Genomic DNA, 14,387 nt, shown 5'->3' on the forward strand with positions numbered 1-14,387 from the left:
TTGACTGGCATCTCTCTCTGAGTACCTGACCTTGTGCTGTTTTTTTAGGCTTGTTTTTTTCCTTGACCTCTCTCCTGTTAAACTGTCATTCCCAGGACAGCAAGGACAGTGTCTCCCTCATTTTCTCATCTTCCGGTGCCCGTTCTATGCTTTTCACAAGATAGATGCTCAGTAGATTGATGATGAATTAAAATCTTTGAAATTACTATAATGATGAGATTTGGTTTTCTGTAATTCCATTGTATTAATGCTCCCGTTCCCATCTTTTAGAAAGGTGATCAAGGACCTCTCTAAGCATTGAAGAATGGACAGGCTTATACTTCATAAATTAGTTAAACAAATAAAGCTCTGGACATCTGGGGATTTAGGGTTTAAACAAAAATGGTTTATTATATTTTGATTCACATTTATTTATTTAGATTTCTGTTTTGAGACATGTTTGTGCTTAAGAAGAGAAGTTATACTTTAAAAAAATACTTGAATAACAATAAAATTTAAAAAATTTAAAAAATGAATTTTTTACTGAATTTATTTCTGTTGCTACTTCTCTGTGACCAAGCCCCGAGTGCCTTTTCATCCAAATGGAGCTCTGTGATAAAGGAACATTGGAACAATGGATTAATGATAGAAGAGAGAAGGGTACAGACAAAGACTTGTCTTTGGAATTATTTGAGCAAATAGTAGAAGGAGTGAATTATATACATTCAAAAGCGTTAATTCATAGAGATCTTAAGGTAAGTGGAAAATGTGCTTTGTTAGGAATTGATAAATATAATTTAGTAATGTTAAAATCTATCTTCTCCAGTTTTAGAATCATTTGACAGTCATGAGGAAATAATATCCCTGATCCTCTAAAGTTAGACTGGACCTAGAACTTGTCCCACATACCATTCCCTCGAGCCACTCAGAAGATCTCCAGGGCTAGTAAACTTGCCCAGACCCTGAGCTGTACGGAAAGGAGCTCATTCACTCCCGGTGCTCCCTGCCTGATAGTCATTCTCGTTGTAAACACAAATAGCTTTAGGATACTGCACCTCTCCGGGCAGATGATTATTGTGGCTGGCACAGCCAGCTGACTGCTCTGTCCCGGCCTCTGCTGCTACCCGGGCTTGTCTGAGGGGCAGAAGGGATTCTGCTGACTGTGGCTTTGGGAACGGGGGTTCTCCTGCTCTCTCAGCCATTATTCTGGAGGGCAGTCACAACTACTAAGCCCAGAGTCTAGATTTTTTTTTTTTTTTTTGTCGTCAATTTGGACACTTCTGTCTCATGATTGGAAAATTGCAATAATCCAAACCTTGGAACGTGAGAGGACCTTTGTATTTTCAGTTTCTTCTATCTTCCTAGCATCCTACACAGTCTAGATGAGCAGTTTTCCCATTTTTCCATCTCATCAAAACAAAAGAAGAGAGACAGGACAGCTTTCCAGTCTCTCTTCCGCACTCCGTGCTCTGTGATTTGTCTGCTGTCCTCACCAACTAGCCATGCTGAAGCCCGCCACTGAAGCTGTGCTCGTGACCTCGCATGGAGCACTCTTCCGCCTGTCCGCTTTGTCCCGGTTCCTTTATGTAGCCTTTCCAGATCTCTCTGGATCAGGCAGGAGCACCTCATTTATATGGATCTTGGCTGTCTGCTTATTCCACCCATCTAAACCGCCCAGGAGTGAGGAGTGAAGCAAAACTTTCCCTGAGTGAAATAAACGCTTATACAGGTAGTTGTTTGTTGCTCCTTCAAAGGAGTAAGTGGCCCTTAAACGAAACTGCATCCTTGGTCTGCCCAGGGGGCTGAATGTCTGATGCCTTCATGTGCGAGTCCTCCTGGTTCCACTCTCTCTCTCTAACAATAACTGAAGGTGTTGTTTGAAGTTAGAACATAAGAAGGACTATGCTCAAAAAGATACATTTGCAAAGGCTATGCCTTCACTTTGGAATAAGTCATACATGGAGTGAAGTAAAGAATTAAGCACAATTATCTATTTATACGGTAATTTTTAAGAAAACACAGAAGTTTGGGTATGAACTCCCACACCCTCCTCAGGATGAACTAGTGCGATTCCAACTGGTGTTGGCTGGATCTACCTTCTCCTACACCTCCCATGTCCCCCACCACCCGTGCCCTGGGTCAGGGACTGATCTTTTCTTGTGTCTGTTCGCAGACACTGTTTGCTCTACATCTGTAGTTGCTCAAAGGTCAGACTTGAATACTACTGAGCCTTCTTTCATCTTCTACCACTGTTATAGCTTCGCTGCTACAGTTGCTGCTGTTTTGCATCTGAGATAGGATGCAAACGGAGGCATGCACTTTTTTTGGTGATGCCTCGCAAAATACCAGTTGCAGGTGGCTTTGTCAGAGAACGGTCTTTACGCAGTAAAGCCCCTGTTACGTAAGTTTATCAGTGTTTATCATTTCCTGCCAGAATCTTAAGTAGACCAGAGGCACTGGAGGAGTGACACAGATGTTGCTGGAGTGAGGGTTTACAGCCCTTGGAGGTTCAGTCCCCTGAGGCCCAGCTTCCTTGGTCATTCTCAGCCTGAGCATCAGCCCTTATTCCCATACTGCCTGTATAAAATAGGCACCCTCTTTTAATGCTCTGCACCCCAACATTTTGCAAAATAATACTGTTACTGATTGCACAAAATGTGGCATTGTTTTCTTTTTAATGAACAGGAAGTAAGCACTCTGATATTTTTACTACGTGGTCCTATCCAGGTTATATGTTTACACAGCATCGTAAATGTAACCTGTTTCTCAGAGTCAGGCTGTAGCGCTGTGTGGGACTAGCAGTTGCACCTGTGCGAACTCAGCACATTCCTGCACTAACTGGAATTAGCATTGGCACATTTTCTCTCCACACCCACCCCACACACCTCTACAGCTTTCCATCTGTGTTCTTGGTGTTAGCTTCCAGTCTCACTGTTCATCGTCCCAATCCAACTGCTACTTTCTGTGTGGACCTTTTCAGGCTGGCTTCTCGGAAGCTCCTCTGTCAGCCATCCTGGGCTGATGTCTCCTCCCTCTCAGGTCCTTGATGAGGCCCTCTTACAAGTGTTGGCTCACGACGCCTGTGCGTGAATGTGTAGCCCAACATTGTACTGCAAGTCTGGCCTTTTCAACAATGGCAAATATTAATTTCCTCCCAGTAACCATCTATTTTCATGTTCTTTAGAATACTGGTCAATGCCTTCTACAAATCTATGGGATAAGATGAACACCCTTCATTCTGTTCTTCTTTTTTTTTTTTTTTTTCAACCTGCTCAAAGAATTGCATGGAAAAACTACGTCAGTGCTAGTAATTGGTTTCTGGCTAACTTGGTATGCCTTCAAGGATAGAAGGGGTATGCTTTTGAAGAAGTTGTCAGAGGTGGGGGAAATTGACATCAAGGAAGCTCCCACAAGTAGTTCTGCACAAGATACCCCATAGTATTAGTGGGAAGAGACCCATTCCGAGAGTCTGAAAATTGGAAGAGATCTTCTACTTTAATCCCCATCGAATCCTGGATGCCTATTTGCAACATTTCCACCAAGAGGGTGTCCAGTTCTGTCTTGAATACTTCCTGGGATAGGAAACTCTTGAATGCCCATTTTTTGAACCACATTAATAGTATTTTTAGGTCACACTAAAGCCCCCTGTAGTCCTGGATTTACCACCAGGGATGATGCAGAGTGAATCCACCTTCCACTCAATAGCTCTCCAGATCTTTGAAGCCAGCTCTGACCCAGGCCTTCTCTGCTGGCAGAGAAGTCCTGACTTCCCCAGCTGGCACTTTAAAAGGCCTGTGATACTAAATTTTCTATTTTGAGCCACCTGTGTAAGGGTAAATGTCTTATACTGTCCTAAGCAAACATAAAATTAGCCATTGCTAGATATGATTTGGATATGTGATACCAGTCTGTCAAATTGGTACTTAAATACTGTTTTTTTCTTTTCCTGTAGCCAAGTAACATATTTTTAGTAGATACAAAACAAATAAAGATTGGAGACTTTGGACTTGTAACATTCCAGGAATACGATGAAAAGAGGACACGTGACCGGGGAACGCCCCTGTACATGAGCCCAGAACAGGTGAGGCCGCTTTCCTTTCTACCTCCATATTTTTCTTACCTCTTTCATTTTTTTCCATCATAAAAATAATAGACCCTTCTTATACAATTAAAACAGTGCTGAGGTATATAGATAAAAATGGGAAAGTCCCCTTAACCTTCCTTTTATTGTACTTTTACTCCACTAACTACAGTTTGTTGTTTGTCCTTTAAGATCATTTACTGTGAGTTATAAAAATACACAAACACAGATATATATTTACACAGAATTTTTACATAAAAATATACATACATGCATTTTTACTGGAATACTAACTGTAATGTTCTTTTGTGACTTTATTTTTCACTCAACAACGTATCTTAATTTTTCATACTGGTACAAGTAGATCTGACACATTTTTTTAAAAGAATTTATTTATTCATTTTTAGACAGAGGGGAAGGGAGGGAGAAAGAGAGGGAGAGAAACATCAATGTATGATTACCTGTCATATGCCCCCTACAGGGGACCTGGCCCATAACCCAGACATGTGCCCTGACTGGGTATCCAACCGGCGACCCTTTGGTTCTCAGGTCGGTGCTCAACCCACTGAGCCGTAGCAGCCTGGTGACACATCCTTTTTAATAACTGTATTGTATGCCGAAGACGGCTCTATCGTAATTTAACTATTTTCTTATTGATGGGTATGTATTTAGGTTGTTTCCAACTTTTTACATTTATAGACATGTTAGATGTCCTCCTCCTTATCGTGGAATCTAAGAACAAATATTTCTAAGATAATCTATGATAGATTCCTTGAAGTGCAATTACTGAATAGAATGACAAGTACATTTCTAACTTGATAAATACTGGGAGGTGGTCATTTTAAAAAAGTGATTCTACTGTGCTCTCCTGCCTGAGTGCAGGAGGGTGCTGCTCCTGCTCTCACACCTGCAGACTAGGGTACGGGCAGACTGTAGTTTTGGTCAGTGTGATGAGCGAGGGCTGTCTTGCTTTTTTAGTTTGCATTTTCCAGGGTTTTGGTAAGGTAGGCTACCTTTGTATGTGTTTCCTTATCATTTTCCTGCAAATTCTCTATTCATCGTCTTTGTTTCATTTTTCTTAACTAGGTTATATTTTTCTAATGCATTTGTAAGGAGTCATGCAGTTTAGAAATTGATGCTGTATCTATTAACTGTCTTACTGAAATTTTCTCCTTGATTGTTACTCATTATTTCTTTGTTTATAATGCAGTATAGAAGCTTTTAAGTGTTACATGTGCCCACATTTTCTTTATGGCTGCTAGATTTCTCAATTTTTATTTTGGAAGTCGTTTCTGCCACAAGATTATAAAATATTTTGTGTCTTTGCCAATTCTTTAGTTGGACTTGAATTCATTTTTGCACATATATGAGTAGGGATTATAACTTGATTTTCCCCACCTGGATACCTAATTGTTCCATCACCATGTGTTAAATAGTTCATGGTTTAAAATATTATTTTCAGGAAAATTCATAGGGGCAAAAAGTAGAACATAGGTTGCCAGGGCCTGGGGGAGGGAGGAATGGGAAGGCATCCTATTTTTAAATGGGTACAGTGTCTGTCGGGGATGATGGAAAAACTTCTGGAAATAGGCAGTGGTGATGGGAATACAACGTTGTGAAGACAATGCCATTGAACTCTGCAAATACGAATGGTTAACACGGTAAATGTTATGTTATATGTGTTTTAGCACAATAAAAACGCTATTTTATCATGCAGGAGATTCCCACACACTCATGGATCTGTTTGTGTCCAGTTGATTTGTTTTTTTTCTTTAACAGCATGCTGTTTTAATTATTGTAGCAGTATTAAATAGGTTTTAGTGTTTGGACAGTGGGATCTCCCATGTTATTCTTCAGTTTAAAAGTGCTCTTAGTGTTCACATGCATGATTCCAAATAAGCGATGGCGTCAGCTTGTCATGTCTCATAACTGGTATTGAGGTTTTGATAGCAATGGCATTAAATTTAAGTATTAAGTTGACGAAGATTGACATGTTAATATATTTGAAACTTCTCCAGAAAGTTGCCAGCCAATGCTATGGTAAGAAATGACCCCTGACTGCCCGGCGGTGCACACAACGTCAAAGGTTTATTTCCTGCTCACCTGATGTGTCTTCTGCAGCCTGCCTAAAGTTCTGCCCCACGTGCCTCCTTCGCTCTAGAACCCAGACTGAAGGAAGGCCCCGAAATGAGTATTGCTGTCCCCACTGCAAAAAGCATTGTCATAGTCTTGTGATGGCTTTTAAGGTTCTGCTCAGCAGTGGCATACGTCACTAAACATGGCCCAGCTCAAGGCCAAGTGTACAGGGGAATGCCGTGCTTTCACTGGGAGGCCAGTGCACAATTGGGAGCAATAACACAATCTACCTCAAGGTCACGTTTATATTTTTCAGTGAAATTCTAAAATATTTTTTTCTTTATGAAAATTGCTTGTATTTTAAAGCTTTTCCCTGAGCATGTATGGTGTTCTGTCATTAAAATGGGACTTCTTGTATCTAATTGACGATTAGTGAGTGAGGCTATTGATTTTTAAAATACATTTATTTATTTGTAATTGTGGCAAAATACATATAACATAAAATTGACCATCTTCACCATTTATTGATTTATTGTCTTTAAAGTATATTTTATTGATTCTCTTATAGTTGTCTCAGTTTTTCCCCATTTGCCCCCCTCTGCCCGGTAACCCCTTCCCTCCAGCGATCCCCCTGCTTAGTTCATGTCCATGGGTCCTGCATGTAACTTCTTTTGACTTCTCCATTGCCTGTACCATTCTTAACATGCCCCTGTCTATTTTGTACCTACCAATTATGCTTCTTATTCCCTGTACCTTTCCCCCCATTCTCCCCCTTCCCCCTCACAGCCGATAACCCTCCAAATGATCTCCGTATCTATAATTCAATTCCTGTTCTAATTTTTGGCTTAGTTTGTTTTTGTTTTTTTAGATTCAGTTGTTGGCAGTTGTGAGTTTGTTGCCATTTTAATGTTCATAGTTTTGATCTCCTTTTTCTTAAATAAGACCCTTTAACATTTCATATAATAATGGCTTGGTGATGATGAACTTCCTTAGCTTTACCTCATCTGGGAAGCACTTTATCTGCTCTTTCATTCTAAATGATAGCTTTGCTGGATAGAGTAATCTGGGTTGTAGGTCCTTGCTTTTCTTCACTTCGAATACTTCTTGCCAGTCCCTTCTTGCCTGCAAGGTTTCTTTTGAGAAATCAGCTGACAGTCCCATAGGAACTCCTCTGTAGGTAACTCTCTGCCTTTCTTTTGCTGCCTTTAAGACCCTCTCTTTATCTTTAACCTTTGGCATTTTAATTATGATGGGTCTTGGTGTGGTCATCTTTGGGTGCAACTTGTTTGGGACTCTCTGTGCTTTCTGGACTTGTATGTCTATTTCCTTCACCAAGTTAGGGAAGATCTCTTTCATTAGTTTTTCAAATAAGTTTTTAATTTCTTGCTCTTCCTCTTCTCCTTCTGGTACCACTATGATTCAGATGCTGGCCCTTTTGGAGATGTCCCAGGGTCTTCTTAAACTCTCCTTGGTTTTTTTTTTTTTTTTTGAATTCTTATTTCTTTATTTTGTTCCAGTTGAATGTTTATTTCTTCCTTATGTTCCAAATCATTGATTTGAATTCTGGCTTCCTTCCCTTCATTGTTGGTTCCTTGTGGATTTTTCTTTATTTCACTTTGTGTAACCATTTCTTCCCTTATCCTTTTGCCATATTCAACAAGATCTTTGAGCATTCTGACCACCAGTGTTTTGAACTCTGCATCTGATAGGCTGGCTATCTCTGCATCACTTAGTTCTTTCTCTGGGATTCTCTTCTATTCCTTCATTTGAGCCATATTTCTTGTCTCCTCATTGGAAGCCTCCCTGTGTCTGTGTACTAGGCAGAACCACTTTGATTGCTTGTCTTAGTGCATCTGTTATGTTGTATGGAGCAGAGCCTTGGGTATTTGCCTGAGTGGGACAAGCTGCTTTGTCACTTTGTGGCTCTGTGTGTGTGGCGGGGGGACAGTGTCACAGCTGGCTGACCTCTGGGAGCTTGCCTGGCCCTTGCTCCTCTTCCAGTCCCTTCACCCACTTCTGTCTGTGACTGGCACCCCTCCAGCTGCTGTCCTAGTTGTGGTACCAGGGTGGATGGGGTTCAGAGCTCTCCTGAGAAACCAGCAGTTTCTTCTGCTGCCCCAACTCCCACTGGCTTTACAGCCAAAAGTTATGAGACTTCATTTTCCTGGTGCTGGAACCCTGGGCTGCCTGGTCTGGCCTAGGGCTGGGATTGCTCACTCACAAGATGTCCTCCTGATTTTTATCCACCACAGGTGAGTGTGGGGCCGCCCATTCCATAGGCTGCTGTTCTCTCACCACCACACTGTGTCCTCTCTGCCCCTACTCCCCATCTTTGCCCCTCTGACCCTTCTGGATGAATACAGCTTCTTTAAATCCTTGGTTGTTAAATTCCCATACAGTTCTGGGTGTTTTTCTGGGTGATTTTCTGGAAGTTCTGGGTGTTTTTCATTTTTCAGTTAGTTGTGTTCTTCCTTATGGTTGTACAGCGAGGCGAAGTGTGTCTACCTACGCCTCCATCTTGACCAGACACCCCCATCTTCACCATTGTTAAGTGAGCATTTCAGTGGATTAAGTACATGCATGTTGTTGTGCTACTATCACCACCATCCATCCACAGAACTCTTCACCTTGCAAGACTGAAACTCTGGGACCCAGTGACCAGCTCCTCATTCCCTTCTCCCTCCAGCCCCTGGCAATCACCACTCTGTTTTCGGTCTGTGTGAATCCGACTGCTCTAAGTACCTCCTAAGTATAATCAGAGAGTATTTGTCCTTTTGGGACTGGCTTATTTCACTCAGCATAATGTCCTCAGGACTCACCCATATGTGGTAGCACATGTTCACATTTCCTTCCTTCTAAAGGCTGAATAATATTCCATTGTATGAATGGACCACATTTTGTTTATCCATCCATGGATGGATATTTGGATTGCTTTTAGCTTTTGACTGTTACAAAAAATGCTTCTATGAAGATGGTTGTACCATATTGATTTGTGCATGTTTGGCTTATATATAGACTGATTAATCGCTTTTGGTTTTGGTTGATTGCTTATTGTCTGTTTTCATGTTTTGGTATTGATCATCCAATTTTTCTTTTTGATTTATAAATGCTCTTTAAAAATCATTTTAGCTGAAAATATATCTTTCAAAAAACCTCTATTATTTTGCCATCCCAGAATAAATATACTGAGTTATCTGATGATTTGAGGGTCTAGAGTGGAGAAGGAACACATCTCTTCCCCCTAGAGAAGGAACACATCTGGCAAAAAAAATCATTTACATTTTTTCTGGAGTATGAAATAGAAGTCAGTAAGAGGCTAACTGGCTCTCTTTTAACTCCCACTTCATTAAATAATCTCCTGCATCCTATGTTGTCACCCTCAAAATATTTTTTAAAAGTCATTCATCATTGTCCTTTTTGTTTTCTTAGAGATTTTCTAAATTTAAAAATATTTTATTGAAGAATAATTTATGTAGCATAAATGCACAGATTAAAATATATATATATATATTAGTGTATATTGAAACACATAATTTTTTATTGTTGTTCAAGTACAGTTGTCTCCATTTTCCCCCCACCACTCTCCCACACCCACCCAACCCTACCTCCCATGCTCAGTCCTCCTTTGGCTTTATCCATGGGTCCTTCATACATGTTCCTTAATGACCCTTCTTCTTTCCCTCCTTATCCCCCTCCCTGCTCCCTTCAGGTTACTGTCAATTTGCTCTTTATTTCAGTGTCTCTGGTTATGTTTATGCTTGCTTGCTTGTTTTGTTGATGCTTTCCAGTTCCACCCACGCTGTCATGAAGGGTAGGAGCTTATTCTTTCTTTCTGCTGCATAGTGTTCCCTTGTGTAAATGTACCACAGTTTTTAATCCGCTCATTTAAGGATTTAGTCTCATTTAGTCTCTTTCCAGCACTTGGCTATTGTAAATAGTGCTGCTATGAATGTTGGGATGGATAGGTTCTTCTGAATTGGTGGTTCAGGATTCCCAGCGTATAATCCCAGCAGTGGAATTGCCGGGTCTAAAGGCTGTTCCAATTTTTAGTTTTTTGAGGAAATTCCATACTGTTTTCCACACTGGCTGCACCAGTCTGCATTCCCACAATAGTGAACTAGGGTTTCCTTTTCTCTACAACCTCGCCAGCACTTGTTGTTTGTTGATTTGTTTATGATGACCATTCTCAATGGTGTGAAGTGATATCTCATTGTGGTTTTAATTTGTATGTCTCTGATGGCTAGTGATGCCGAGCATCCTTTCCTATGTCTCTGGGCCCTCTGTATGTCCTCCTTGGAGAAGTGTCTGTTCAGGTCCTTTGCCCATTTTCTAATTGGATTGTCTTCCTGGATTGGAGTCATGTGAGTTCTTTATATATTTTGGAGATCAAACCCTTGTCCAAAGTATAAATGCCAAATATGTTTTCCCATACGATTGGTTGTCTTTTCATTTTGGTGGTATTTTCTTTAGCTGTGCAGAAGCTATTTATTTTGGTGAAGTCCCATTTGTTTATTCTTTCCTTTATGTCCCTTGTTCTAGGGGACATATCAGTGAAAATATGGCTGCATGGAAAATCTGAGATTTTCCTGCGTATGTTCTCCCCTAGGACTTTTATGGTGGTGTGACTTATATTTAAGTCTTTTATCCATCTTGAGTTTATTTTTGTGTATGGTTTAAATTGGTGGTCAAGTTTCATTTTTTTGCATGTAGCTGTCCAGATCTCCCAACACCACTTGTTGAAGAGGCCATTTTTATTCCATTTTATGCTTCTGCCCCCTTTGTCAAATATTAATTGACCATAGAGACATGGGTTTATTTCTAGGCTCTTTATTCTGTTCTATTGATCTATGTGTCTACTCTTATGCTAGTACCAGACTGTTCTGATTACAGCGAGCTTATAATATAGTTTGATATCAGGTATTGTGATGCCTCCTATTTTGTTCTTCTTTCTCAAAATTGCTGCAGCTATTTGGGGTCATTTATGGTTCCATATGAATTTTTGAAATATTTGTTCTATACTTATGAAATATGTCATTGGTATTTTAATAGGGATTGCATTGAATCTATAAATTGCTTTGGGTAGTATGGCCATTTTGATGATGTTAATTCTCCCAGTCCATGAACATGGTATATGCTTCCATTTATTTGTCTTCCTTAATTTCTTTCTCAGTGTTGTGTACTTTTCTGAGTACAGGTCTTTTACCTCCTTGGTTAGGTTTATGCCTAGGTACTTTGTTTTTCTTGTTGTATATCAAACAGGATGTTTTTCCTGATGTCTGTTTCTGATATTTCATTGTTGGTGTACAAAAATGTTTTCGATTTCTGAATATTGACTTTGTATCCTGCCATTTTGCCAAATTTATTTATTAGTTTAAGTAGTTTTTTGGTGGAGTCTTTAGGGTTTTCTCTCTACACTATCATGCCATCTGCAAACAATGAGAGTTTTACTTCCTCCTTTCCAAAAGGCAAAATTTGGATGCCTTTTATTTCTTTTTCTTGTCTGATTGCTGTGGCTAGGACTTCCAATACTATGTTGAATAAAAGTGGTGAAAGTGGACATCCTTGTCTTGTTCCTGATCTCAGTGGGAAAACTTTCTGTTTTTGCCCATTCAGTGTGTTGTTGGGTGTAGGTTTGTAGTATATGGCCCTTACTGTATTGAGGTATGCTCCCTCTACTCCCACTTTGCTGAATGTTTTTATCATAAATGGGTTCTATACCTTATCAAGTGCTTTATCTGCATTTATTGATATGATCATGTGATTTTTGTCTTTCATTTTTTATGTGATGTATTACATTTATTGATTTGCAAATATCATACCATCCTTGCATCCCTGGGATGAATCCCACTTGATCACATTATATGATCTTTTTAATCCATTGCTGGATGTGGTTTGCCAATATTTTGTTGAGGATTTTAGCATCTATGTTCATTAGCAATATTGGCCTGTTCTTTGTTGTGTCTTTATCTGGTTTTGGGATTAGGATGATGCTAGCCTTATAAAAAGAGTTTGGGAGTCTTCCCTCTTCTTGGATTTTTTGGATAGCCTGAGAAGGATATGGGTTAGCTCTCCCTTTAATGTTTTATAAAATTCTCCTGTGAAAGCATCTGGTCCAGGGCTTTTGTGTGCCAGGAGATTTTTGATTACTGCTTCGATTTCACTGGCTATCATCAGTCTGTTCAGACTTTCTGCTTCTTTATTCAATTCTGTAAGATTATATTTTTCTAGGAATTTGTCTATTTCACCTAGGTTTTCACATTTCTTGGCATATAGTTAATTCATAGTAGTTTCTTACAATCCTTTGTATTTCTGCGGTATCAGTTGTAATCTCTCCTCTCTCATTTCTGATTTTATTTACTTGGGTCCTCTCTCTTTTTTTCTTGATGAGCCTGGTTAAAGGCTTGTCAATTTTGTTTATCTTTTCAAAGAACCAGCTCCTGGATTTATTGATCCATAGAATTGTTCTTTTAGTCTCTATGTCATTTAATTCTGCTCTGTTCTTGGTTATTTCCTTCCTTCTATTTTCTCTGGGCTTCGTTTGTTGTTGTTCCTTCAGTTCTTGTAGATGTAGGGATGGTTTGTTTTTTTGAAATGTTTCCATCTTTTTTCGGTAGGCCTGTATTGCTATGAATGTCTCTTTCAGGACTGCTGCTCTGTGTCCCATGGGTTCTGGGCTGTTGTGTTCATTATCATTTGTTTCCAGAAACTTCTTGGCTTCTGTTTTTGCCCATTCAGTGTGATGCTGGGTGTAGGTTTGTAGTATATATGGCCCTTACTGTGTTGAGGTATGCTCCCTCTACTCCCACTTTGCTGAATGTTTTTATCATAAATGGGTTCTATACCTTATCAAGTGCTTTATCTGCATTTATTGATATGATCATGTGATTTTTGTCTTTCATTTTTTATGTGATGTATTACATTTATTGATTCATTATTAACCCATTCATTCTTTAATAGCATGCTATACAGTCTCCATGAATTTGAGAGCTTTTGAGTTTTTTTCTTGAGGTTGGTTTCTAGTTTCAGGCCCTTGTGGCCTGAGATATAATTTCAATTTTCTTGAATTTGATGAGGCTTGTTTTGTGTCCTGTCATGTGGTCTGTCTTTGAAAATGTTCCATGTGCATTTGAAAAGAATGTGTATTTTGCTTCTTTGGGATGAAAGGTTCTATGTATATCAGTTTATATAGCATATATTATGTAATTTATAATTTATGTAGCATAAAATGTACAGATCTTAAATGTCTGTTTTTTAGTTTTGACAAAAACATATACCGGTGAAGCCCACAAGCTTATGAAGATGTAGAATTTTTCCTCACCTGAGAAAATTTCCTCAGGCTCTTTATAGTCAATCCCTCCTCCCCGCCACCCGGAGGCAGCCTGTGCTCTAACTTCTATCACCATGAGTTAGTTTTCCCTGTTCTGGAGCTTCATATGAGTGGAATCTTTCCGTATGTATTCTTTTGTATTTGATTATTTCACTCAAAGTAATGTCTGTTGGAGAACCTCTAATTGTTGCTTGTACTAGCAGATTATTACCTTTTATTGCTAGGTATTATTCCCTACCTCTGAGGCATACTTCAGAGATATGGCAGGTTCATGTCCAACAATTGCAATAAAGCAAGTATCACAACAAAGGAAATCACATGCATTTTTTGGTTTCCTAGTGTATATAAAACTTTTTTGCACTATACTATACTGTAGCTTATCCAGTGTGCAGTGGCATTATATCTTAAAACAACATACTACCTTAATTAAAGAATACTCTGTTGCTAAAATTGCTAACCAACACCTGAGTCTTCCCTGAATTGTGATCTTTTTGCTGGCGGAGAGTCTAGCCTTGATGCTGATGGCTGCTGACTGATCAGTGAGCTGGGTGCTGAAGTTTGGGGTGGCTGTGGCAGTTTCTTAAAATAAGTCATTGAAATTTGCTGCAATTATTGATGTTTCCTTTCACAAATGATTTCTCTGTACCATGTGATGCTGTTCGATAGCATTTTATACAGAGTAGAATTTCTTTCAAAATTTTAGTTAATTCTCTCAAACTGTGTCACAGCTTTGTTATGGGAGAAACCTGGTTCTTCTTGCCAATGTAGTAAAGAATTACAGATCACCAAGTCCCTTAGTATGTAAGCAGGGTTTATTAGTGATATGCTCTCATGGAAGAGAACCGGCCTTGCCAAGGTGGGAGTGAAAGGTACAGGTTCAGGGCAGGACAAGGGCAGCAAGAGCAGGGGTGGTAAGAGCATCAG

The 14,387-nt window shown here is 39.6% G+C and overlaps 1 protein-coding gene across 1 annotated transcript in view; it reads left to right on the top strand.

Moving 5' to 3' along the window:
- The window catches only part of EIF2AK2 (eukaryotic translation initiation factor 2 alpha kinase 2), a 44,054-nt gene that overhangs the window by 20,403 nt on the left and 9,264 nt on the right, over positions 1 to 14,387 (top strand). The window contains exons 12-13 of the mRNA XM_053924263.2: positions 560 to 734; positions 3,932 to 4,060. Coding sequence (XP_053780238.1) covers positions 560 to 734; positions 3,932 to 4,060 — 304 coding nt within the window. The remainder of the gene's footprint in view (positions 1 to 559; positions 735 to 3,931; positions 4,061 to 14,387) is intronic.

This window comes from Desmodus rotundus, chromosome 5 (genome assembly GCF_022682495.2).
Source record: "Desmodus rotundus isolate HL8 chromosome 5, HLdesRot8A.1, whole genome shotgun sequence".
NCBI classification, from domain to species: domain Eukaryota; kingdom Metazoa; phylum Chordata; class Mammalia; order Chiroptera; family Phyllostomidae; genus Desmodus; species Desmodus rotundus.